This window comes from Rhipicephalus microplus, chromosome 6 (assembly GCF_043290135.1).
Source record: "Rhipicephalus microplus isolate Deutch F79 chromosome 6, USDA_Rmic, whole genome shotgun sequence".
NCBI classification, from domain to species: domain Eukaryota; kingdom Metazoa; phylum Arthropoda; class Arachnida; order Ixodida; family Ixodidae; genus Rhipicephalus; species Rhipicephalus microplus.
Genome location: NC_134705.1, coordinates 142941481 through 142965658, shown reverse-complemented (window position 1 = coordinate 142965658; position 24178 = coordinate 142941481). Strand labels below are relative to the sequence as shown.

Genomic DNA, 24178 nt, shown 5'->3' with positions numbered 1-24178 from the left:
CGGGTACGCACCGATGATATTAACTTTTTTAACCAGCCAACAGAAACTTTTCCCCATTTCCACGTCATTCACTGTGAGAAAACTGGAAAGCAAGCCAGAACCGTCTCTCTTTTCCTGGTTTCTAGATGTCTTACCGAAACACTTGGCACAGGATACAAGGTAACCAAAATGGCTAGTGGAGACCTTCTCCTCGAAATCCGTGACAAAGAACAATTTAAAAAGCTGACCGTCTTTCAGATTTCGGTGGCATACCAGTAACCATAACACCACATAGATCTATGAACACAACTCGCGGAGTGGTATCTGACATGGACTTACTTGACTTGACTGAGACTGAACTTGTGGAGGGGTGGAAGAGCCAAAATGTCACTAATGTACAGAGAATCATCATCAGAAGAGATAATAAGGAAACACCGACAAAACACCTAATACTCACATTTGGATCCAGTAAACTACCGGAATCTATTCAAACAGGGTACACAAAGACATCTATCAGGCCGTACATACCAAACCCTCGTCGTTGCTTCCAATGCCAGAGGTATGGACATGGCTCTAAAACCTGTCGTGGTCGCCAGACTTGTGCACAATGTGGAGTCCTAGGCCACGTGTCTGAGAACTGCAAACAACCGCCACACTGTGTAAACTGCGAAGGAAACCATGCCGCATACTCACGCTCCTGCCCATACTGGAAAAAAGAAAAAGAAATAATTACGTTGAAGGTGAAGGAGAACATTACATTTAAGGAGGCACGGCGAAGAGTCGCTCCATTCTATGGATCTACATACGCTGATGCGGCGCGTCAGGGGGCACCGCCGCACCAGCCCTCGCCACTCCTTCGGCCCGCGCATACCGAGCCGGAGGTTGTGGCACCTGCCCCCAAGGCGGTTGTAGCCCAGGCTACACCGCCTACTCCCAAACAGAGACCGGAGACTCTAGAGTCCTCGGGTCTCAAGGCCTCACCTCACCAGGCGAGGCCCGAAATTCGAACTAGCAGCCCGCACGTGCGGGCATCCAGTGCCTCCGAGGAGGCAATGGATACGTCGGTACCCTTGGTGCCGAAAGAGCGGCGTGGCTCCTTGGAGCGCGCCAAGAAAAAAAAAAAGCCGATAACAGGGCCTGGTGACGGCCCTGTTAAGTGAACTCAAACTCCTTGTCTAAACAGCCACTCGCTTTTCGTACACACAGCACTATTTTACATTCACCATGAACACTCAAATTATACAATGGAACGTCAGGGGCCTTCTCAGAAACCTTGACGACATCCAAGAGCTCTTACACGAACACTCACCAAAAGTGCTGTGTGTACAAGAAACACACCTTAATTCAAAACACACAAACTTTCTTCGTAAATACGTTATTTTCCGAAAGGACCGTGTTGATGCTATGACATCATCCGGAGGTGTTGCCATCATAGTGAATCAAAGAATTGCATGCACACACTTACAACTCCAAACATTCTTTGAGGTAGTGGTTGTTCGAGCAGTTCTTTTTGATAAACTGATCACAATCTGCACTGTCTACATTACTCCTAGCTATCAGCTGCAAAAACGTGATTTACACTCTTTAATTGATGAACTTCCGGAGCCCTATGTTCTCCTTGGAGACTTTAATGCGCATAGCAGGCTATAGGGTGACTCTCGGTATGACGCGCGAGGTCGACTGATTGAACAGTTCCTTCTCTCCTCGAGCGCGTGTCTCCTAAATCGAAAAGAACCAACCTATTATAATCTCGCCAATAACACCTACTCCTCCATAGACCTAAGCATAGTATCTCCATCTCTTGTGCCTCTACTCCAGTGGAAAGTCGTCAGTAATCTGTACGGAAGTGACCACTTCCCTATAGTTTTGAGCACAAATACAGTAACTGAGTGTCCATCACGTGTTCCCAAGTGGCTGATAAACAGAGCCGACTGGGAACACTTTTATACCATCGCTCGTCTAGGTTGGAATGACATAAGTACTTTAAACATTGATGTTGCTGTCAACTACTTCACAGCATTTTTGATTGATGCTGCAACAAAATGCATCCCACAAACAAATGGACACCCTGGAAAACGGTGTGTGCCATGGTGGAACTCTGAATGCCGAAACGCGCGCAAACAGCAAAACAGAGCTTGGAGGCTGCTTCGGAACTCACCCACAGCCGAAAATCTTGACACCTTCAAGAAAATAAAGTCTCAAGGCAGGAGAACGCGTCGGCAGGCCAGAAGAGAAAGCTGGCAGAAGTTTTTGTCAGGGATCAATTCATACACACAGGAAGCTAAAGTCTGGAACATGGTCGGTAGGATAGCAGGAAAACAAGTACACACACTTCCACTCGTAAACACTCAGGGTGACACCTTGGAAGATCAGGCAAACTTCCTCGGTGCACACTTCGAACAGGTGTCCAGCTCATCCCACTATACTGACACTTTCCAAAAATACAGAACAAGAATAGAAAAGCAGAAACTCGAACACAAATGCACTAGATACGAGGCATATAACCAAGCGTTCAGTCTAGCTGAGCTGCGAATGTCTCTAAACTCCTGCAGTACTTCTGCCCCAGGTTCTGACCGTGTGATGTATGAAATGGTAAAAAACCTACCAAATGAAACCCGAAAAACCTTACTTTGTTTGTACAATGCTATTTGGTCTTCTGGCACTATTCCTACCTCCTGGAAAGAGGCTATTGTTATTCCCATTTTGAAAGAGGGCAAGGACCCTTCTTTACCCTCGAGTTATAGGCCTATAGCACTTACAAGCTGCTTGTGCAAAGTCTTCGAAAAAATGATAAACTGCCGGCTTGTACATTTTCTTGAAACAAATAATTTGCTCGACCCATTTCAGTGCGGGTTTCGAGAAAGTAGATCCACCACAGACCACCTTGTTCGTATCGAGGCACAGATCGGAGACGCGTTCGTCCATAAACAATATTTTCTCTCTGTGTTCCTCGATATCGAAAAGGCTTATGATACTACATGGCGTTACGGAATTCTAAGAGACCTGTCCCACCTTGATGTGCGCGGAAGAATGTTTCATATAATCGAAAGTTACCTGTCAAACCGGACTTTCCGTGTCCGTCTGGGCAGTGGGCTCTCCCAAACATTTGTCCAGGAAACAGGCGTGCCACAAGGTGGTGTGCTTAGTTGCACACTTTTTATTATTAAAATGAATTCTTTGCACTTGTCCATTCCCCACAATATGTTCTATTGTACATATGTCGACGACGTTCAGCTTGGCTTCAAGTCATGCAACTTGGCCATGTGTGAGCGGCAGGTTCAGCTGGGTTTAAATAAGATCTCCAAATGGGCAGATGAAAACGGATTTCAACTTAACCCACAAAAAGCACGTGTGTCTTGTTCTCTCGAAAGAGAGGCATGCACTCGGAACCCGACATTCAACTGAACGGGCAACAACTGTCCGTCAAAGCCGAGCATAAATTCTTAGGCTTAATCTTGGACAACAAGTTTACCTTCATACCCCACATAAAGTATTTAAAAACAAAATGTTTAAAAGCCATGAATGTTATAAAAGTGTTGTCACGTACTACGTGGGGTAGTGACAGGAAATGCCTCATGAACCTGTAAAGAAGCCTTATTCGCACCCGCTTAGATTATGGGGCCATTATTTATCAGTCAGCGACTCGAAATGCTTTGAAGATGCTGGATCCCGTGCACCATTCGGGCATCCGCCTTTCTACGGGTGCTTTTCGCACCAGCCCCGTAGAAAGCCTTCACGTTGAGTCAAATGAGTGGTCACTTCATCTGCAAAGAACCTACATGTCCTTTGTATATTTCCTTAAGGTGAAAGCAGACAAGAGGCACCCCTCATACTCTACTATTAATGACTTGTCGAGCTCAATTCTTTTTCAAAACAGGCCTTCAATGAGGCAGCCCTTCTCAGTTCGCCTGAAGGGTCTAGCTGAGGACACTGGAGTGTCACTCGAACACAGTTTAATGGCTCCTGTAGCATACCCGCCACCGTGGCAGTGGCAGACTATAGCTTGCGATGTGTCTTTTTTAGAAGTTACTAAACATGCGCATATTGCCCATATTTGAACATACTTCTTGGAACTTCAACACAAATACACACGTCCTGAGTTTTTTACAGATGCCTCTAAGTCTAACTCCTCTGTGTCCTACGCTGCTGTTGGCCCTTCCTTTTCGGATGCTGGCCCTCTACATCCAGGCACAAGTATCTTCACAGCGGAAGCTTACGCGATACTTGTGGCAGCTAAACACATCAAACAATCACAAATACAAAAAGCAGTAATTTATACAGGCTCCCTCAGTGTGGTAACGGCTCTGCACAGTCTTAAAAAACAAAAAAACTCTGTCCTCGTTTCACTTTACTCCATTTTATGCACCCTCTACACACTCAACAGACATGTTGTTGTGTGCTTGGTGCCAGGGCACCGTGAGATTCAAGGCAACGTGATGGCGGATCAGCTTGCTGCATCCGCCCACGAAAGCACCGCCATTACACCGACATCAATCCCGGCCCTTGATCTTAAGCCGTCTCTCAAACGAAAACTCAGGGACTACTGGCAGAGCAAGTGGGATACACACACACAAAACAAACTACACGTTATCAAGCCACACCTTGGCCATTGGCCACCAGTATCAAAATCACGTCTAACAGAGGTAACACTAACAAGACTCAGGATAGGACACATATACACGACACACACACATCTTTTGTCTGGTGGTGATCCACCATTGTGTGATAAATGTGGTGAGGCAATAACAGTTCTTCACGTTTTGATTCAATGTAAACATTTAGACACTCTAAGAAGACAACACTTCCCACTATCCTACCGACAACATATACCTTTACACCCTGCAATGTTCGTCGGTAGGGAACCGCTTTTTAGTCACAAATCATTATTAGCGTTTTTAAAGGAAATTCATAATTTTCATATCATATACCCGGGCATACCGTAGCACGACCTCTCTAGAGAGGTTTTTGCTGCGGTGGCTACACAGTAAAGCACTTGCCTCACGGCCCTTGCACGCAAGGGTACTAACGTGTGAGGTACTTGTGCTAATGCCATACATGTCCACCATCGTTGTTCGTTATCACCAACTTTTGTCACCTATTCAGACCACACACACATTTCACGGCATGGTCATGATTTTATTACTTGTATGTTTTTACCCGCTTTACTGCGAGGAATTTTATGGCCCTTATACAGCCGCTAATCACAACCATTGCCCACATTTCTGTCTCATGAACTGGCGCTCTCTGGCCATCAAATGGCCCTTGCGCCAAAAAACACGATATATCACCATCATCAAAGCGGCATTATAGTTGGAAGCAGAAGGAGCACAGAGTTTGCGTACGCAGAATAAAGCCCGAGAGCAATCGAGGAAAAAAAAACAAGCGTCGCCATTATTTAAGGTCGAGACGAATCTAGCCGAGTCTGGCCGCTGCTCTTACCAAGCTCGTTGAAAACGATATGAGCCTAGCTCTGTAACGGCAGCTCTCGACGCAAATGACATGACTCTAGCTCTGTCAGTAGCTCATCACAGGCCCCAGAGAAAAAGCTTTCCAGGCGTTGCGGAAAAGGATGTCCGATAAAAGTGCCACGTTCAAAATCTAATTCTATTTCTCCCGAAAGCGAACGTACTACTGACGGTGAACAACCAAGGCGTCAACAGCGAACCGTACCGAAACGCTCGGACATGGAAGAAGAAAATGAAGAGTACGGCCGTAAGCCGATACAGTGGAGGCTGCAGGAGAAGATGAGTGCTTACGAGGCAAGACTGAAGGTTTGGTTGAGCAGGGAGCGATTCATGGCAAACGAGCGAAAACGGAAGTGGCTGCTGGAAGAGTTGATGCACATCTAACCCGCCAAGGCAACCCGACTATTGAACGCCTTCATGGAACATTACCACCACAGGTGGGACAACGCCAAGTATTATTCGGGTGGCACCCTTTGGATTCGAGTGCGGTGCTGCGAAAAGGAGATGGCGTTCGACATAAAAGATCGAGCTCGAGAACGCAGAGAAATCGCAAACTCGCGCCTGAATAACCACCAATAACACATCATGCGACCTTGCTGTAGAAAAGGGCTCACGCTTGATTGATCGACCAGGCGAGGTCGAGGGGCAAGATCCTGAGAGTGTTCTAAGTGACTTGAGCAGGCATGTGTCGCCGATGCTTCAAGCACTTGACTGTATCGAGATTCATTTGCCCTCAGAAATACTGCAACCAGGCCAAAGTGAGACTAGAGAATGCATGGACTGCAGAGAACGGCAAGGGGTACTTGATAGGCTAGATTATATAAGCGTTTCAGATGATTCCAGTGAACACACAAAGCCAGTAATTGGACCACCTGATTGTGTCGAGGCTCCATTTCCCACAGCCAGGTTGCAACCAAGTCAAACTCGGGTTGATTATTACTTGTAGTTTATAGAGTCAACTGCAAGCTCCTTTCTGTCCTTCAAGTGATTCGAGCAGGCATGGCTCATCAACGTTCACTACACTGAGAGTCCGGCGACCACAGCGACATGGCAACAACATCAAAGTGAGCCGAAGGACGGCATCGGCTCTGCAGAAATGCGAGGTGATCTCGATAAGCAAGATTGTATAAGCGTTTTAAGTAATTACAGTGAACGTGATGAGCTTCTAATTGGAGCATGTGATTGCACCGATATGCAGTTGCCGGCAGTGACGTTGTAAACAGTGAGTGAGCAAGTGTTTCTTGAGAAGAGGAAAAAAACATCTAATTTAGGTCTGCCTCTTGGGCGATATGGCGCAGTGCCTTGTAGGGGAGGGGGGAAGAAGAGATAATAATAATAGAGGAAAGATATAGATAAAGAAATAGGACAGGGAAGCGACAGAAAAAGGAGATAGGCAAGTTGGGAGCTGGTCGAAGAAATTCAAAGGACGGGGTACCACATGGCGAGAGCTTCACGGCGTCAGAGCTCGAACCAGTTGGCGAGGGCTACGCTGGTGTGGGAGATCGCGGGCGGCACAACCGTTCAGCTTGAAATCCTCTGAGCAACTCCCGTTGTAAACAGGCAGAAATTGTATCAAGGATTGCAGGAACTCTACACAGCTACCAGGAGAGCTGAGGAGAGAAGCCTCTATAAGCGTTTTAAGTAATTCAACGAGGCACAGGACATCATCGAGGCATGGGCCAGCATCTCAACGCCAAGAAACTTCGTCAACCCCGATTACAATGGGGTCAAGTTGGGGCTGAGAGAACGATGACGTCCTCGTGAAATTCACGACCGCCAGTGTGGTCCGATCGGTTCACTTCGGAAGTATGGATCCGTGTACCAGTAAACAGTGTACCACTCATCGCGCATTGATCATCAGCATAAGGTTGCCATTCCGTTTTGCCGCACCAAATTCTTTTCAGCAGCCTTCTTACCGAAAACAGCCGCCGATTGGAACCACCTTCCCTCTTCCGTTGTATCAATAACAGACCCTTTGTTATTCAAGACTGCAATTTCTCAGCAATGCTTGTAACTATACGCAGTTTCCATTATCTATCTTTGTCTTGTATGTGCTTGAATTCTTATACATTTTTAGTTGACTTCTGTTGCCTTCCTGATTTGCGCATCTGATACTTGTTTCTTTATTTTGTCTTTTTTTCTTGTGTGTTATATATGTTGTACCCACCCCCTCTGTAATGCCCTACGGGCCCTGAGGGCATTCTAATAAATAAATAAATAAATAAGTGCAACTCCAGAGAAGGTTGGGATGCGGTGACGCTTCTTTTACAAGAACGGTCTCAATTCGTTCCGTCGGCAGGTGCGTGGTCATACAAGAGTCCGTGAGGTTGGTATACGAAATGTTCCTCCTCACGGCAACAAGTTCGTGCCCTGTGTTAACACCACACAGATGACAAACGGTTCGGGGGTTGTTAACGAAGATTTGAAGAGTGGTGCCTGTGGTTTGTTTTTCTAGTTCGCTCACGGATTAGTAGAATTAGCCAAGCGATTTCTTACTAGATATTTATCGCTGTCTTTAATATGGAGACGGACACATGAACCTGACCATTGCATTTGAAATCTTTTGTTATATCTGTGATAACCACCCATTCACAGATAAAAGACACTACTCACCAGTTCCGCAAGGTATTTTGTACCCCGTGTAGGGAGGGCTCCAATGCCGCTGATGGCAGCACAGCACATCAACGTGTCCTAAGCCGAACAGAAATTTCAATTTGCCTGAACATTTGTTGCACCCTTTCAACAGTAGTCGCTCGCTCGTGACGGTTTGTAAGACGCGTACGGTGTGGGATGAGGCCCTTACGCCTGATGTCAAAGACTGCGACACGCAACCAGAATGCCATGGCGACCGTTAGGTTATCTATCCATTATCACCACTGTAGAACTGCTGCGGGTTTGAATAATAAAATCATGGTGTTAGAATAATAATGTCACGGTTTGAATGAATTTGCCTCTATTACCAAATTCTTTGTGGGTTAAACTTCGGAGATACTGAACGTTGATCTTCAGTCGTTTATTTTTCGTGGACGGAATCGTCTGGCGCGTGGTTTGATGTAGTTAGCCACTCCTATGTTGGGCCATGAACGCCAATCAATAACGAAATGACATGACAGAAGTTTGGAACGTTTTTTTTTCTGGTATAATGGTCGCAGGATGGCGTGTTATAGCCTCCCCTGCTAGGGCGCCTTATTGTTTTTTCCTTGCCTGCAGGGGCGGGCGAGGGAAAATTATTCAGGCATCTTATCCCCTGCGTTAAGGTTTGCAATGAAGTCTGACGAAAAACAGAAAAAGTACCTCTCGGTTCTATGCGACGTGACTGTAAATCCACCAAGTGCCGTAAAAATATTATTTGCGTAGGCATTCGGCAAGGGATCTTGCATCGCTGCCCCGAAAGTGAATGGCGCGCAGTCAGGTTTTCTATTCGCAATGGCCACGGGATATAGGGGGTGCGCCGTGCAATCCAAGACGGCTCCGGGAGGATGACCAACCCATGAACTCTCGCAGGAAAGGATAGGACACCCGGAAATACGCCCCGTGCCACCTTCACCGGATAAACTCTTGATCGTCGAATGAATGTGTATCGGACCAAAGCACTTTTCCCAAATAATGGGAACTGCTAAATGTTCGCTGCCTCATTTCTCGCCGCAGTGCGAAGGGTGGTGTGTCAGCTGATCGACCATGCATCAACGACGCATCGCGTAATCCTGCGCGTGCTACAGAAAACTGCGTGAACTCGAATTGACGTATGAACTGAACGGCACTCTGAGCTAATTTGTGTCGAGCCTGTCTGACGGACGTGCCGCAGTAGTGGGCCACTAGCGAGTAGCGCGCCGTTGCGGCTGCACAGTACCGAATGTTTAAAAGGTAACGATGATTTGCAAACATATTATGCCATCGTCGTAACTTGTGCTGTATGTGCCATGGAGCTGCTTCTTCAATGGGACGCCAGCATTTAACTTCACATTAAGTAGCTCTTGTGTCACAGCCGTGATCAGACTTTAACAGTGCACAATTCACTGCGCTCGGATGTTGCAGGTTCCACCAGCGCGATCGCAACAAGGATGAGATAGTGTAGTGCACATTGAAAAATCCTTGCAGAAAAGCAACACAAAATACATTATATACGTTTGTCTGTACGAATATAGCCATGCCAATAAAAGCAATGTATAAAACCAAATCTTGTACACATACACACATGCCACAGCAGTGACATGATATTAGCTAGACCGGCAACATAATAGTGAGAACGCTAAAACCACGGTTAGTGCGAAACCTGGTCGGTCTCACGAACAACGCTCCTAAATACGTAATAAGTAGAGGTCGGATTTTTAGGCACTAAAGAGTGTGTTTTAGGCGCCAAAGACAGGCAGGTAAAATGCCGTTTTAGGCCATCAAAATCATAATTAAAGGCACAATAAATTTCTACAAAAATTTAAATATCCCAATAACGACGTCGGTGAATTGTATCTACGCCAAGAAGCAAAAAAATGATACTGTTTAAGATAGCAGAAAGGTACTAACGATTGAACATTGGCAAGCATTTCCCGCGTGATTCGTAGTGTGTGGCCTTTGGCTTTATCGTCTAGCAATGTGAGTCAAGTGTCCATCATTCCATTAACACTCTCCTGTGTCTCGTTTATTTCGTTTTAACTGGGAAGGGCAGCGCAGGAGCAAATAACCAGACCGCTAATACCCAAGAAGAGAGGGATGCTAGGTCCAATCACGTTGGACCGATTTCTCCCCTATCGGGGAACGCCTTAAAGGGACCGTCATTAGGTTTGAGTATTTCGAGTCGACAAGCGTAATAGTACACTGGGCATTTCGGATCATTCCTGTTAAGATTTGCAAAATCACATGTCACTCAGTTTCTAATGAATGCTACTTGATATTCTCATGGGCGTGCGCCCCAAGGTCTCGGGAGTGAAGTGCAGCAAGGAATGGTCCTGTTTTTACGTCGATCCTTTACACATTGGTGGGCTGACGTCGAATACTTTACGCTCTTCATCAGAGTTTAGTTAAATGCTAGCGGTATCTATAAAAACTGACGAAAAATGTTCCGTCTCCTGATTATATCCTGTATTTTAAACTATATCTCATTAAGAGTGTTGTACGTGACATTATTCTACATGGCATGCGCAATTTTTGTGTTCTGCTGTGTAGCATGAGTGAGGAGTACTTTGATTTGGGCTAGCTGCTTCATGCCAGTTTGGAAGGGAAGCGCGAAGACAAAGAGAAAAGAAAAACAGCACTCTTTGTCTTTATGTCTTTCTTTTCCCTGTGCCTTTGCGCTGCCCTTTCAAAATCAGTATAATGAATGAACGCTGAGAAAAAAAAATAAAACATGCAAACAGAATCTCAGTTTGTTACTTTTTATTTTTGTTTTGAATAGCCTTGAGATGCTATTCACTGATCGGTCCTCGTTTAGCGTCCTCCTCGGTGAACCAGTCGCTCTAGGGTGTTCCGCTGCTGACCCGAATGCCACGTGTTCGATTGTGGCCGCGGCGGTCACATCTCTAGACACAGGCGGAAAAGTTGATGCCCGTGTACTGCGCTATGTGAGTGCACGTTCAAGAACACCAGATCGTCAAAATTTGCGGAGACCTCCACTACGGCATCCTCATATTCATATCGTGTTTTTTTACGTAAAAGCACGCATACTACTACTACTACTACTACTACTACTACTACTACTACTACTACTACTACTACTACTACTACTTCTACTACTACTACTACTACTCCATTTTCCTTGCGTTCGTCTTCTCGTCGTTCCTGCATCGTGCCTTCGCCGACCCTGACAACGCTTAGCTTGTGTTTGGTTCGTCGTCTCTGACCGCAGTTTGAGCGGAGCGACGTGGTGTATCGCAGTCACAATACATGATCTTTTCCAGCCTCTCCTAAAGTACTCGCACTGACTGATCCATTCCACTTAAACTGGTAATACACAACATCGATGGCGTACGCGCACGGCGTCGGCTGGGGCACGTCATGCGCACGTGACCTTGCTTACGCTTGTTGTTCTTGGTGCGTACGCGTCATGTGATTCTCCAGCCCTGATACCGAAGAAAACAGGGAAGGAATAAGGCTCACAATGACTACATAGGACGAGAGGCAAGGGATTCAAGTTTGCTTCTTCGCTTCGTGCTTTGGTAGCTCGTAGCGAACCAATTATAAAAAATCACCGTGGTAGAATGCTTTTTATTGGGCACGTAAGAACTTCTAGTGTCTAACTACAACTTATTATGTCACCTAAAGACAGACGCCTAAAAAGTAAATTACAAACAAAACCAAAAATGCGTGCACATCTAATTTTTTGCCCGAAGGCGCTGCAGCAGATGGGTTACAATGTCGAAGAAAACACGCCTTCATTGACACAACACACTTTGTTCTCTTTATAAGCCATTTCATTCTGTCATGAAACTAACAAAAACGAATATTAGAAAAATTATATCTGATACGACATTCTAAAGTCTTAATTACCATTGCACGAAGAGGACTGTTCAGGTACGTTCTTTTTCAAATGTGAGTTTAGCATGAAATGATTGACATAGGTGCTTTAACCGCAGTTTAATTCGACGCGATGATAGTGTTCCCATCCTAGTTAATTTTTTATATTGTTACAGCTGCCATTTTTGAGTAATGGCTTAGGACAAACCTTGAAACGCCGTTCTGTATTTTTCGATGTTTGTCACTTAAAGACATATGACAAGGGATCTCATATAGAACAAGCATATTCAAGCATACGGTGCCTGTATTATAAGTACACCGTTGATTGTAAACATGCCGGTGCCTGTCTCAGGCTTCACTGTATAAAGTATAACGATTTGGCGACCTTCGCCACCACTCAATCAAGAAGAGCGTTCCATGAGTGGTCCTCCAAGGTTTTTCATTCGTTCTCCAGCTAACCGCGGCTGCCCAGAAAAACCTGCTCTTCCTGTCCCACCGCAACACCCAGGTTTTCAGGGCGGATCTTAATTTCCTTCAGGGCACTGGACAGCTATTTGTAGAAGGTGGTCGCCACGTCCTCGGCCATAGACGTCACTTTTAGTTTCTTACCCCATCTTCAATTCTCTCTCCTCTTTCCCCTGTAGACGCTGAGACGTTCTTCCACTAAGCTGCAGAAATGGCGTCTTTTGCACTTCTCATGCTCCAATCGTTCGCAGCATGTCAGCTTTGTCTTCGTTTAACCTTATAGTGCTTTGAAATATCAATGCTGCCTTTTTTACATGAATAATGGTTTCACACAATTCACACCAAGCTCGAAAATAAGATGGGGGCTTGAATAGCACTCATATAAGCGCTCATTTCGAAAACAGGCATTTATAGGCGCTTATAAGCATTTAGGCACGAACACGCAAAATAAGCATTTATACGCACTATAAAAACACCATAAAAGCCTTTAACCTCTAATTCATGCTCATATGTCAAAATGGCACAATAATAACGCAAAAAGCAAAATAGGCATTTGCTATAAATTGGTCTCTAGTAATAAGTACTTTCTTTGTGCACCTCACTATCGTATATGTAAATGGTCTGTTGGAGAATCGTTTATGCTGACAGCCATCGTCACTGAGAAACGTTCTGCGAAATTCAAGCAGTTAATGTCATGTTACTATTATCTGTGACACCAAATTTTGCGTGCATCGGCATCTTCATTATGTTCACTGTTTTTACTTGCCTTTCCAACCTGCATGCATTTGTGCGTTATCTTCGAGACTAGTGGTTACCATAAGGGTCCCTTAAGGGTAAATGATTCGGATATGTGTTGGTCTTGTTGCCGCTCGTCAACTAAAGGTAAAACGAATCAAGCTGGTTGTAGTGTTAAGTGCGTTATTGATCGATGCCTGTAATAAAAAGACTTTCTTGTGGAGAAAAAATCGTCGAGAGGAAAACAGCCCTGGCTGCAAACTTCCCGATCATGGTCATAGACTACACGTGACGGCAGTTTATGTTTCTGATGTTTTTCGTTTCTCTGTGAAAGGCCTCCGGCTTCTCCTCGCTGACGTGGCTTGAGTGGTATGCTGTAGCGTGTTGGTCACGTATTGCTGAGTTCGCGTTTGTTGACAGTGTGCGAGTTTTCAGCTCGGCGGCTTGGTCCAAGGTGTTGAGGAATCTTACCGTGGGTGATAAAACTTCAGACCTAGATACCCAAAGCGGGAAGGCATTTCGAAAAGAAATAAATAAATAAAAATGAGTGACGTGTTCAAGGCAAGTCTTGACAGTGAAGAACGTATTTATTTCAATCCACATGTGCAGAGTTTCGACGGGAGAAGAAGATAGGACAAAAATATTCATATTGATTCTGTTCTTTTGCGGCACGCAGCACAAACACGTACATTCCTTCGATTTTGCAACAATGGCGTCCAAACGGAGAACAGGTAGGAACATAACAACATGCTTAGTTGGGCTAGAAGTATTTTTCAACGTTGTGCAGGTAAATATAGAGCGGATGTAACAGGGGGGGGGGGGGGAGGTCTCCGACAAGGACGTGATGGCACGGCAACACATGAACAGATAGCGCAGGTATGTTTCAGTGCTAGCACATTCTTCGTGAAGTGACGCTCCGACGAAAAGTACGGCGGTCAGCGAGTCCGTAATGCGGTAACCAGCAGCACTTAAACGCCGTGCATGTTTCACTCGACATGCATATGTCGAATGCTAATAAATTGTGGTCTCTCACGCGGGGGGGGGGGAGGGGTACAGGGCGTAACAGCATACATCTGCGGCGCCAGATTTCCAAAAAGGGCGCAGCTAAAGTAACAAACGCAAGTGAAAAAAGCGTAAGCAGTGAAGTGCTCATTCTCGACTTTTAAAAAAAATGTGTCCCAGCTGTTAACAAAATAAAATAAAGTTTTTTCATTCAATTCTACCTGTTAACACGGGCCTTCTTTATTTCGGCCGGGCGCATTTTTTTTTTCATTTACTGATAAGCAGGAGATTGGGTATCGCGACACGGACGTTTGGCGCAGGCTGTTTGAATATATTAGAAGACCACATTATCACCTTGGTATCCACAGATTTTTGTCTTGAAAACACTGACGCCGTTGCACTGAGATGTATACGTCCACAGTGCCTAAAAATTGCGTCATTGCAGGGCGACATAACAGCGACCTCGCAGACGGCAGAAGCTTCCGATATTGGATCATTAAACGGGTAGTTGGACTTCGGACGTCCAGCTTAGAGAAGAATGAGCTTTATCCAAACAGGTAGCTCGTTATACAAGAAGTACTCGTATTGCTTTTTCAAAAAAAAAAAAAACGTGGTCTGAGTCAGTAAGCTCTGCCAACTCCATGCTCGGGGGACGGAGATACAATGATTTGTCAAGTAGTTATTCGGTGTCGTTTTTTCCGCAAGTAATAGAAATTTTAGTGTACTCGGTTTGTTCTCGCATCGTGAACGCATTATGTACAAAATATGAACCCTGTAAAAGTTATCTGCTGATGAAGTTTGACAGCTCAGTCTCCTCGACAGTAGGATGCCGCAGACATTTTATGTGTTCAGAATTCAACCCGGTAATTTTTGCAATAATTTGCGGCCGAACGAATTTATTGATTTTTCGAACTTTCTGTAAAGGCCTTAGAAGGCAATAATTGTATTAATAGAAGGAAACAATTAACATTTTTGGATTCATCATTTATGACGGACAATAGTAAATCAGATGTGGGTTTGCTAAAGTGTCCCAGAAACAACGAGAGTTGCGATGTGGGCTTGTTGGTGATGCGTCCCTTCCTGTTTCCGTATTTCGCCACGCTCTACAAAAATTCTTCCAGAAAGAAGTATAAGTTACACACTACGTAATTTATTCAGTTGAACATATCAGCTCTACCCGTCATAATGGTTTACCCTTTACGGCGTTGCTCTGCGGATGCAATTCAAAACTGCTTTACTTAGGTTGGCTGCTCTATTTGTTCAGCTGCACTTTAAGTGATCCCGCAGAGGGAAAATCACTCCTGATTTTGGCACTGTGGCATGCCTCGTATTCCTGACTGGCTTTGATACGTGGGACCTCGCAAAAGAATTCATTCGGCGCGTTCCTCTTTTAGAGTGACCGCGCAGTTCGTCCCAGAATAGCAGTCGTTTTTTTTTTGCTTTATTCCTTAGAATCTGCTTGAACACCTCGTCGTCCTTGTTACCCCGCTGACTTGTTACTGCACCCCTTGCACGTAGCCAGAAATGTTTTTCGGGAAGGGCCCACTTGCTGAACGCCTTAACTGTTTGATAAAAACTCATATTTTAAATGCGCATGCATTTCTTTGTCGGGCTATGTCAGGCATCCGCCGTTGTCTGTGGTGGTGTCCGCGTGCCGGCAGGTGTTATCTCTCAGCTCTCGCTCCTTCTCCCATAGCAACAGCTGTGGCCACGCGCTTATCCTCGCCCCTAGCAACCAGAGCATGTGGTGCAAGGGAGTGTTGGAAAAGGTGCGTGCAGTGCTTGTCCGCTCATTCTCTCGCTGTTCGCTCTCTCTCCTCCCTGCGCTACATTTACCCGTCTTCTCTCGACCGTTCGCTGGCTGGGCACCCTTCAAGAACACCCGGAAATGTGTGCTCGAGACGCCGCTGTGAAATGCTAACGCCGAGCCAAGAACGCTGGCGCCCCACTTTCCCGTGCGCTAGCTCCTCAGTCGGGACCGTTCGCAGGCTAGGTACCTCTCAAGGCGATGGCAGAAGTCGGTGAAGGCGAATGTCTGACGGCGACGGTACCCTCTTCGGCGCAAGAACTGCATTCGCATTTCCTCATGAATCCCTTCGGGGATCGAGGTGGGAGCATTTTTTTCCCGTGAAAAACCCCTGCATCAAACTTTCTGGAGAGTGGAGGGGCACAGCGCCCCTCCCCTCCTAGCAAGAGGCCTGCTGTAACCTCACCACTGACAGGTGAACAAGAGATGTAAACATATAAGGTGGTGCGATGCTGATAGGCTTGGAGGTGAAGTATACAAGAACCTCTGTCGTCCTATCTTCGCGCTCTCTTTTCCCCGAAATTACTACAGTGTACCTTGAACGAGTGTGCTCTATTCGACTGCATTGTGGTCAGTCGTCTTTACACCGATACACAGCGCAGCAGTGGCGCTTATTGAGACAACAGTGGAGTAGTAGTCAAAAATGCTTTGCGAAACACGGAGTGCCGTTATTCGACACATTAGGTATGCCTCTGATCTTGCTGATGTATCGGACAAGTTTAACAAGCTGCAATTCCACCATGCTTCACTTAAAATCGCCATTCACGCGAGTCTGTTATGGTGACATTGTAATTTTATCGAATGGCACATCACTGGCCACGTGATGGTGAGCAAACTGTAAGCTGCTTTCAGGCATACAGCACGAAAAGTGTGAAGCGCTGGCAAGAAATTATTTTCCGGCTCTCACGTCCAGTGAGTATTGTTCAAGTGCGAATACGAATTGCAGGAGCATTCGTTGTGTGCCCTTGGATAGCTCATAAAGGATGACTCGCAAAACTTTGATGTAGATATATATAGTATCTCTAGCTTGTACAATTTTTGTCGAAATGTGAAAATGAACGTAGCGAAAGAGAGAAGAGATTGGTTTGCACTGAGAAAACGTGATCTGATACATGATAGCATAGGCGTGTGCACGGATTCCGCTCAGGGAGGGGGATGGGGTGGCCAAAGGTTTGTCGCAGAGCTCAATGTATGCGACAGACTTTGCTCCCCCCCCCCCTCCTCTCAGGGTAGTAGGAAAGGGCGGGAGGCTCTTATTTGTTTCCTTTCTCTTGAAAACGCCTATGCATTATATTGAGTCCTCTAGTGCGTTTCTACAATAACGGCCCTATTTTGAGCCACCAGTACGTGTGTAAGGGTGTATTATCTGGCACGAGTCGACACCATTCCATGTGTGCAATTGCATGTGTTTGGTCATTCGGTAAGCCGTTACTATGGTCATTGCAAAAAAAAAACGATGCATGTTCCCCGCCATAAGAGACCTCTTCACGAGGACGTCATCGTGGCACGCATTGGCGTGGTCGTGGGTGCTTTACTAGCATGATCTCTTCTAGTGCTTGTATCCCCGTGTATATTGCCTACACATTTATACAGTTGATAAAGTTAGCTCACAAACTAGCTGTTAGCGATTTCGGATGAATAAATTTGAACCCTCGTTGGAATGCACGTTTTCTTCAGCGACAAAATTACACTTGCATGATTCACATTTGCCTCAAGCTCGAGCAACGATCCTGAGGTCGGAATAATTTGAGTGTTCTGTCGTTGCATTTCACTGAAAGTTGCGGCAAAAATGGTATACCTTGCACATACCACTTCGCGTGGTATGTGCAAGACATATTGTCTTTCAGGTTAATGGAACAAGGTAATAATTTTTGGCCTCGGACTAAAAAATATCCACTTGCTCCATTGAACCAATCCTTTATTCCACGTGATGAAAGCTTTGCTGTACGCCCACAGAGTGGGATTGCTTGTGAATTTCCTGCGTTGTTCTCGGCTATGGTGCTCGAATTACAAAAAAAATTGCCTTCTCCCCCCTCCCTGAAGGCACTGGTGAGGAAATACGAATGCATTTCTTGCGCCGAGAGTACACGGCGTAGTAATTTTAATGGCGTTAGTGATGAGACGAGGATTTGTACCGTAACCATTTATTTACACATTGATTAGCGAGCGAACGGTCGAGAGTCAGGTGCGCGCTTCACTCCATTTATATATAAGTGCGAGCGAGTGGACGGTAGAGAGGTGCGCAGGGAGGAAAGAGAGCGAACGGAGAGAGAAAGAGTGGCGAAGCACTGCACATACTCTCGTTTACTCTCTCTCCACACACTTGGGAGCTCTGCCGAGCGCCCGCGATGCGAGCGCCCTCACACACAAGAGCGTGCTTCTCCTCTCCACTCACTCCCCGCTACTCCGCCCACACCACTTGCTCGGGTTGCTAGGAGAGAAGGTAAGCGCGCGCGCCCACAGCTGTTGCCATTGGAGAGGGAGTGAGAGCGGAGAAAACACCTGCTGGCGCGCGGACGCCGAGAGACGTTTGACATGCCCCAACTAAGAAATGCATCCGCATTAAAAAAAATGTCTCAAAAGTGTCGAGTTCTTACTAGAGCCAAATTTCAGGCCATATCACAGCTGATATGTAGAAAGCTTCTCCTAGGTACACTTCTATTTTCGGCGCACAGCAGTCACCCCATTTCGACGCCAAAGTCTTTCGGAGCCTTAGTCATCGCTCACTCGCGTTCGAACACGACGCGCTTCTTGACTCTCGCTGTTCTCATTCAACAGATAACCATTGCATATTTAGGGACAGAGCGCACGCTCAAGAAAGGATTCATTCTGTCACGCATGAACACATCGATAATTGCGAGCGTGGCGTGAACGCTGAGAGTTGGAAGGGGTTTGTTGCCCGCGCTGGAAATGCCTGGCAAGCGCTGGAGCGATGTCTCGTGCCATCCAAGCCCGTCTCACCTAATTTAACACGCAGGGCACCTAATTGAAGGTCGCAGAGGGTAATGAAGGGCGCGTCGCGTTAACTCTCACGAGCGTGCAACGCAATACAGAAAGCTTCGAATCAATGTCGGGGGTCGGAGATTTCAGACTGGTCGTGAAAATTACGTAAGGTCGTGCCGGGATAATTACGGTATTGAAGGCTGACATTTGATGACGCACAAGGCAGATTCGCTGTATCGTCTCCTCATGTATGGTTGGAAATTCATAATTAGCTGAAGCGTATTAATTGCTATCGGCACGAGAAATACGATGTTCCGCACTCTTGCGCTGAGTGGAGCGCTTGTCTTCGCGAGATATATCTGAATTCAGTTTCAGTAAACTTATTTTTTCCGATAATAAATGTATGCAGTTCGCTTTGCATACAGGGAATTCTTACGTCTTGTATGCCTGCGCAGAATTTACAGGTTGCTGAACACATCAGAAAATGAAGCTGAAAGAAACTGAACCGCAACACTTTTTTTAGCCGGATCTCTGTCAATTTCATTCATTATTTCATGTTTTTATATAAACTTTGTATTTTGCTTCTTTTGTTCAACGCAGTTTTCGAAAGCAGCATATCATTTGTCACAGTCCCGCAGTCTCTGTCGCGTTGCAAGTAGCAGCGACAAGTTTATACATACATAAACTTGAGTATTTCTTATTAACTGCGTGCCTTTCAGCATTTTCACCATCACATTGTCACGTGTACGGTAGTTTTGCCTTTCGCAAGGTCATTATGCAGCCACGCACACGTGAGAGTACGCAATCAAGCAGTAAGTCACTTGACTCATCACTACCTTCTTTCGATTGATGATCACATTCGCACAACCTTGTTTTGCGTGCATGCCTAACGCAAATGTCATTAACACACCGTGAACCAGTAGACAAAGAGTGCTTGTTTCCCGCTAAATGCCACAGATATTACTCCGGCCACTGGTCACTTGTCCTTGCCTGTGTTTTAAAGGAACAGTGACACACGAAGTTCCTGGGGCTGACAATAAAGCTCTTCAGACCTACCGCTTTTGTTTTTAGAATGTATACCTATTATAGTAGTTGCCAGTTAACCAGTCTTTGTGAGTCAATCGAACAATGGCGATACGGGCGAGTTGGCGGAGTCACACGTGCTGCTCCCTCGATTGTTATGATGGTGATTGGTCTTCTGGTGATTACCCTGATTATTCTGGTGCTTGTTCTGTGGCTGATTCACATCGTCGACCCTGGAGACGCGCATGTCTTCGGGTGACGTCCACCAAGGTCAGGCCAACGAGTTCAAGTGGTTGTCCCTGCTGCCCAGCAACTGTCTGACCGTTCCGCTGCTGCTTCCGCCCCCAGTCGTGCTGCTTCCGGACGCCTGCGTCTGACAGCGGAGGCACAGCAGGTCCCGGAAGGCGCGCCGGAAGTCGTGGTGAAACGTCACGTAGATGACCGGGTTCAGCGCCGAGTTTGCGTAGCCCAACCACAGGGCGAAGCTGTGCGCCACCTCCGGGAGTGGTTTGCCACCCAGAGGACGGACCAAGGCGAGGGCGAAGAACGGGAGCCAGCAGGCCGTGAAGGCGGTCAGAATGATCCCTAGAGTAATGGAAGCCTTTCGCTCCCTCAAGACGACCCTCAGGCTCCTGCTGCGAGGTCCGGGCCTTGCCCTGTGTTCGGCCTCAATTACCTTTTTGGCGGCCCTGTGTATTCTCCAGTAGACGAAGAGCATCACGGCCAGAGGTATGTAGAATGCGCCTAGCGTCGCATACAACTGGTATGCTAGGTGCTGGCATACGAGGCACGTGGGCGAGTCGGGCGTGCCGTGCTCGTTCCCTAACACCAACAGTGGCGGCACGCTGATTAGCGCTGCCAGGAGCCAGACGGCAGCGATGCAGGCCCAGGCTCTCCGCGCCGTCCGCCGGACGCCGTATGTCAAGGGACGCGTGATGGCCAGGTACCGGTCTACGGAGATCATGCAGAGGTTGAGGATGGAAGCCGTGCACGAGGCGACGTCCATGGACACCCAGGCGTCGCACGCCGCTCGTCCCAGGTCCCAGCGGTGGCCCGAGAGCTCGAGGTACATGGCGGGAGGCATGACCAGGAGGGCGACGCAGAGGTCCGAGGCGGCCAGGGACACGAGCAGGTGGTTTGACGGGTGCCGCAGTCTCCTCACGAGGCAGACGGAGAGGCAGACGAGCGCGTTGCCCACCGCCGTGGCGCCGATGAGCGCGCCCAGGCACAGGGACAAAGCCAGTGCACTCAGCGTGGCAGGGTGAACGGGATGCCGCCGGAGATGCCACTGCTTACTCGGGGGCAGCTACTTTCCGTGGTAAGGATATCCTGCATGGGATAGAAATAGGAGGTCATCAAGCTACGTGAGCTGTCTTGCGTGGCTCGGTGACAGCTCACACTCGCTATGCATCAATGGCTTGGATAATTAGAACAAAGACATTACCGGTTCTCTTAGTGGGACGAAGGGAGAGCAAATTTCAATTTACGCCTCATGAACCGAGCGGTGCACCCCAGTGTTTGCTGTGATTTTTTTTACCCAACTAGTAACCACCTTCACGTGTTTTCATGAACGATATGCCGAAGTACATGAATAAAAATACATCCTCGTGCTGTATGTCACTTGCAAAAAACAACGCAAAAGGCGATGACACAGAAACACAGTGCACATACGATCGCCGAGTTCTTTTCACGTTTTTTTTATTTTAACAAAGTGCCAACTCGCCGAAATCAAAGCTTGTATGTCACACTAGCACCACTTCACCTTATGATTACTTTAGAAATTGACACACTTGTACCTCTCATTTCTGTGGTAAGTTTGTTAGATGGAACTGAAGTTTCAGGAAAGCTTTAGGTACTCCAGTTTAGGGAGCATTTAATGAGTTTTATTCCCGATGGTTGCGCAGCCGACCAATAGCATGGTCTTTTGAGAGTGGCTGTTGCCCCGGCAGCTATGTTAAAACAAAATAGTTCCCTCCCGGTCCTTGGGTGCACGCACACTGACGAGACAGCAGTTATGTACACACATCTCTAAATTTATAATATCTGTACTCTACATAGAGGTCGTAGTAATCATATGCCATTGCATGTGTCACTGTCGTATCTTGTTTTCGTGATGTCGACTTTAGCCCTTTCCGACAGATATACGTTGAATTATTCATTGGTTTTCGCTTTTTACTAATAGCGCAACAACATTCACAGTTATCATGGTCTTTAGCCTCACTTGGTTTATGCGCAAGAAGACGCCGTCACATCATGATGCGGCTGACAAAGCATAGCCTTAGTCGCTTATGCACCACTAAATCCAACTTCTCCAACCTAAACGCCTTCCCCGTGCACCGGGTAACACCATGGCCATGCATCTGGTTGGCCCTTTCCGCCAATAATATTGTTTTTTATTACACTCTAAAATATCAACAAACCAGCACTCAGTACTGCAGTGCAGAGAGAGTTGTGTAATTGGGCTAGGACGATTTTTTTCTTCGGGCATGGGACTTGTCTTAAAAGAACGTTCCTACAAGTTATTTGAGTTCATTGTTTTACGCAGGTTTTTATTTTTTTATTTCTTTGCAGATACTTCAGCCTACATAATAGGGCTTCCGCTGGAGGGTGGATCATTGAGGTGAATACAGTCTATTGCATATGCATACACAATATCACGAAGACATAACAGGTGAATATATGTAGCGTTCATTAGTAATGTTGAATTTTTTCTTTGTCAAGCAAGCAGCCGTAACAGGCAGATCATTCGGAAGCTAAACAGAGTTGGGAAAAAATAATCTTTATTTAATGTGATTAGTGGGGGTGTAACTGTAGTTATGGTTAACTGAATATTGCCTTCTGTAACTACGGTTGTTGCTCGTGACATATATATGTTTGGGTAGGAATAACTTGGTAAGACCTGCAGCGTAGGAGTACCAGAGAGTAAACGAGATGATGGGAGGAAAGAGGGCAAATTTGTAGTCGCCAGTTTAGCGAGAACGGCTCCCTGTTCGGCACGGAGTAATGCGCTCAGATGCTAGCAGATTTACGAAACATGTGCACTCTAAAATGATAACAGCGGTTCTTGTGTATTCACACGTTCCTGTTGCACGGTCATATAGTGGCTAGTTGCTGAACGTATCCGAGACGCAGTGTGAGGTGAGTGATCGAAGCGACATTACATGATGAAACATGGCGCAACCCACAAGAGCTCCGGGTAAAAGCAACGTAGGAAGAAAGCTTGCAGGAATTAGCATGACCAGGTCATTCTTCCGAACATCGCGGTGAACTGTCCAGCAAACTTGCACCGGTACAGCAGGACCTTACCGTGGGGGCTTTGTCGACGCCATCAGCACTAACCCCCGTATTCACAAACGCTCCTCCACTCGATTTTCACCATTCACTTGACAGAGTTGAGCAATCGCCACCACTCGGCTGAAAATGACGCTGCGCTGCTCAAGAATTGCAGCAGACTATTGCTGATATGCAGTGACTTGCCGTGCCTAGAGATGGCGTTCCCATCGGATTTTTCAAGTGAAGGCGAAGCATTGAGTGAAGGGAAGTTCTAGAATACGGGGGTAAGGCTGGAAGAGAAGAGGACGCTCACTCGGTGCGGACAGAAAATTAGCGTTCCTAATCACTTTGTGATAAGATTAATGCTGCCACATATCTAGCGTAAACGCAGATTCTTCCGTTCCCGAAATGTGGCGGATTTTTCTAATTGTGCCAAAAACAATCCTCGGGCATCAATATTAAGCACACTTTTCTTTTTCGGGAAATTACACAAAAGCGTGAATTTTCCGCACTTAATTAGGACCTAGTCACACTCTGTTATGAAGGTCTTAATTTATTTCTCTGTACCAAGCAGCGCCAGTGGTACGCTAGCACGCCGTATCGGACGAAATGCGCAGGTCAAAAGCTTCTGTCGAAAGCGTAAGTTACGTTGTAGTCACAAGTACATCTCTGGCCTTGCGTCGATGTCACGCTTGCACGGCTCGTTAGAAAGAAAACGTACCAAATCGGCTGGTTCCACTTACAATTCATTTCGATTTAACGCCAGTAGTGTACTGCATCTGGGAAACTTGTCTCAGCATGGCGTCCATTATGCTCACGAAAGCCAAAACTGAGTATCTGGTGGTAATTCGACAAAAAAATGAGAAATACGTGACGTCATATGCAAGTTTTACTCATGTCTTGCTGATACAGAGGTATGTATTTTCCTTGTTGTAGGTATGTAGTCCTTGTTCGATAACAGCATGATGTTTTAGTTTCAACTCTGAGAACTAGATTTTCACTTGTCTCTGTAGCTGCTCCCACAGTATATTGACTTTAT

At 46.4% G+C, this 24178-nt stretch overlaps 1 protein-coding gene across 1 annotated transcript in view; it reads right to left on the bottom strand.

Moving 5' to 3' along the window:
- Positions 1-19390: 19390 nt before the first annotated feature.
- Positions 19391-24178, bottom strand: part of LOC119185249 (5-hydroxytryptamine receptor 1) — a 175903-nt gene continuing 171115 nt past the window's right edge. The window contains exon 3 of the mRNA XM_075866783.1: positions 19391-21195. Within this exon, the coding sequence (XP_075722898.1) occupies positions 20138-20950 (813 nt within the window). The 5' untranslated portion in view covers positions 20951-21195 and the 3' untranslated portion in view covers positions 19391-20137. The remainder of the gene's footprint in view (positions 21196-24178) is intronic.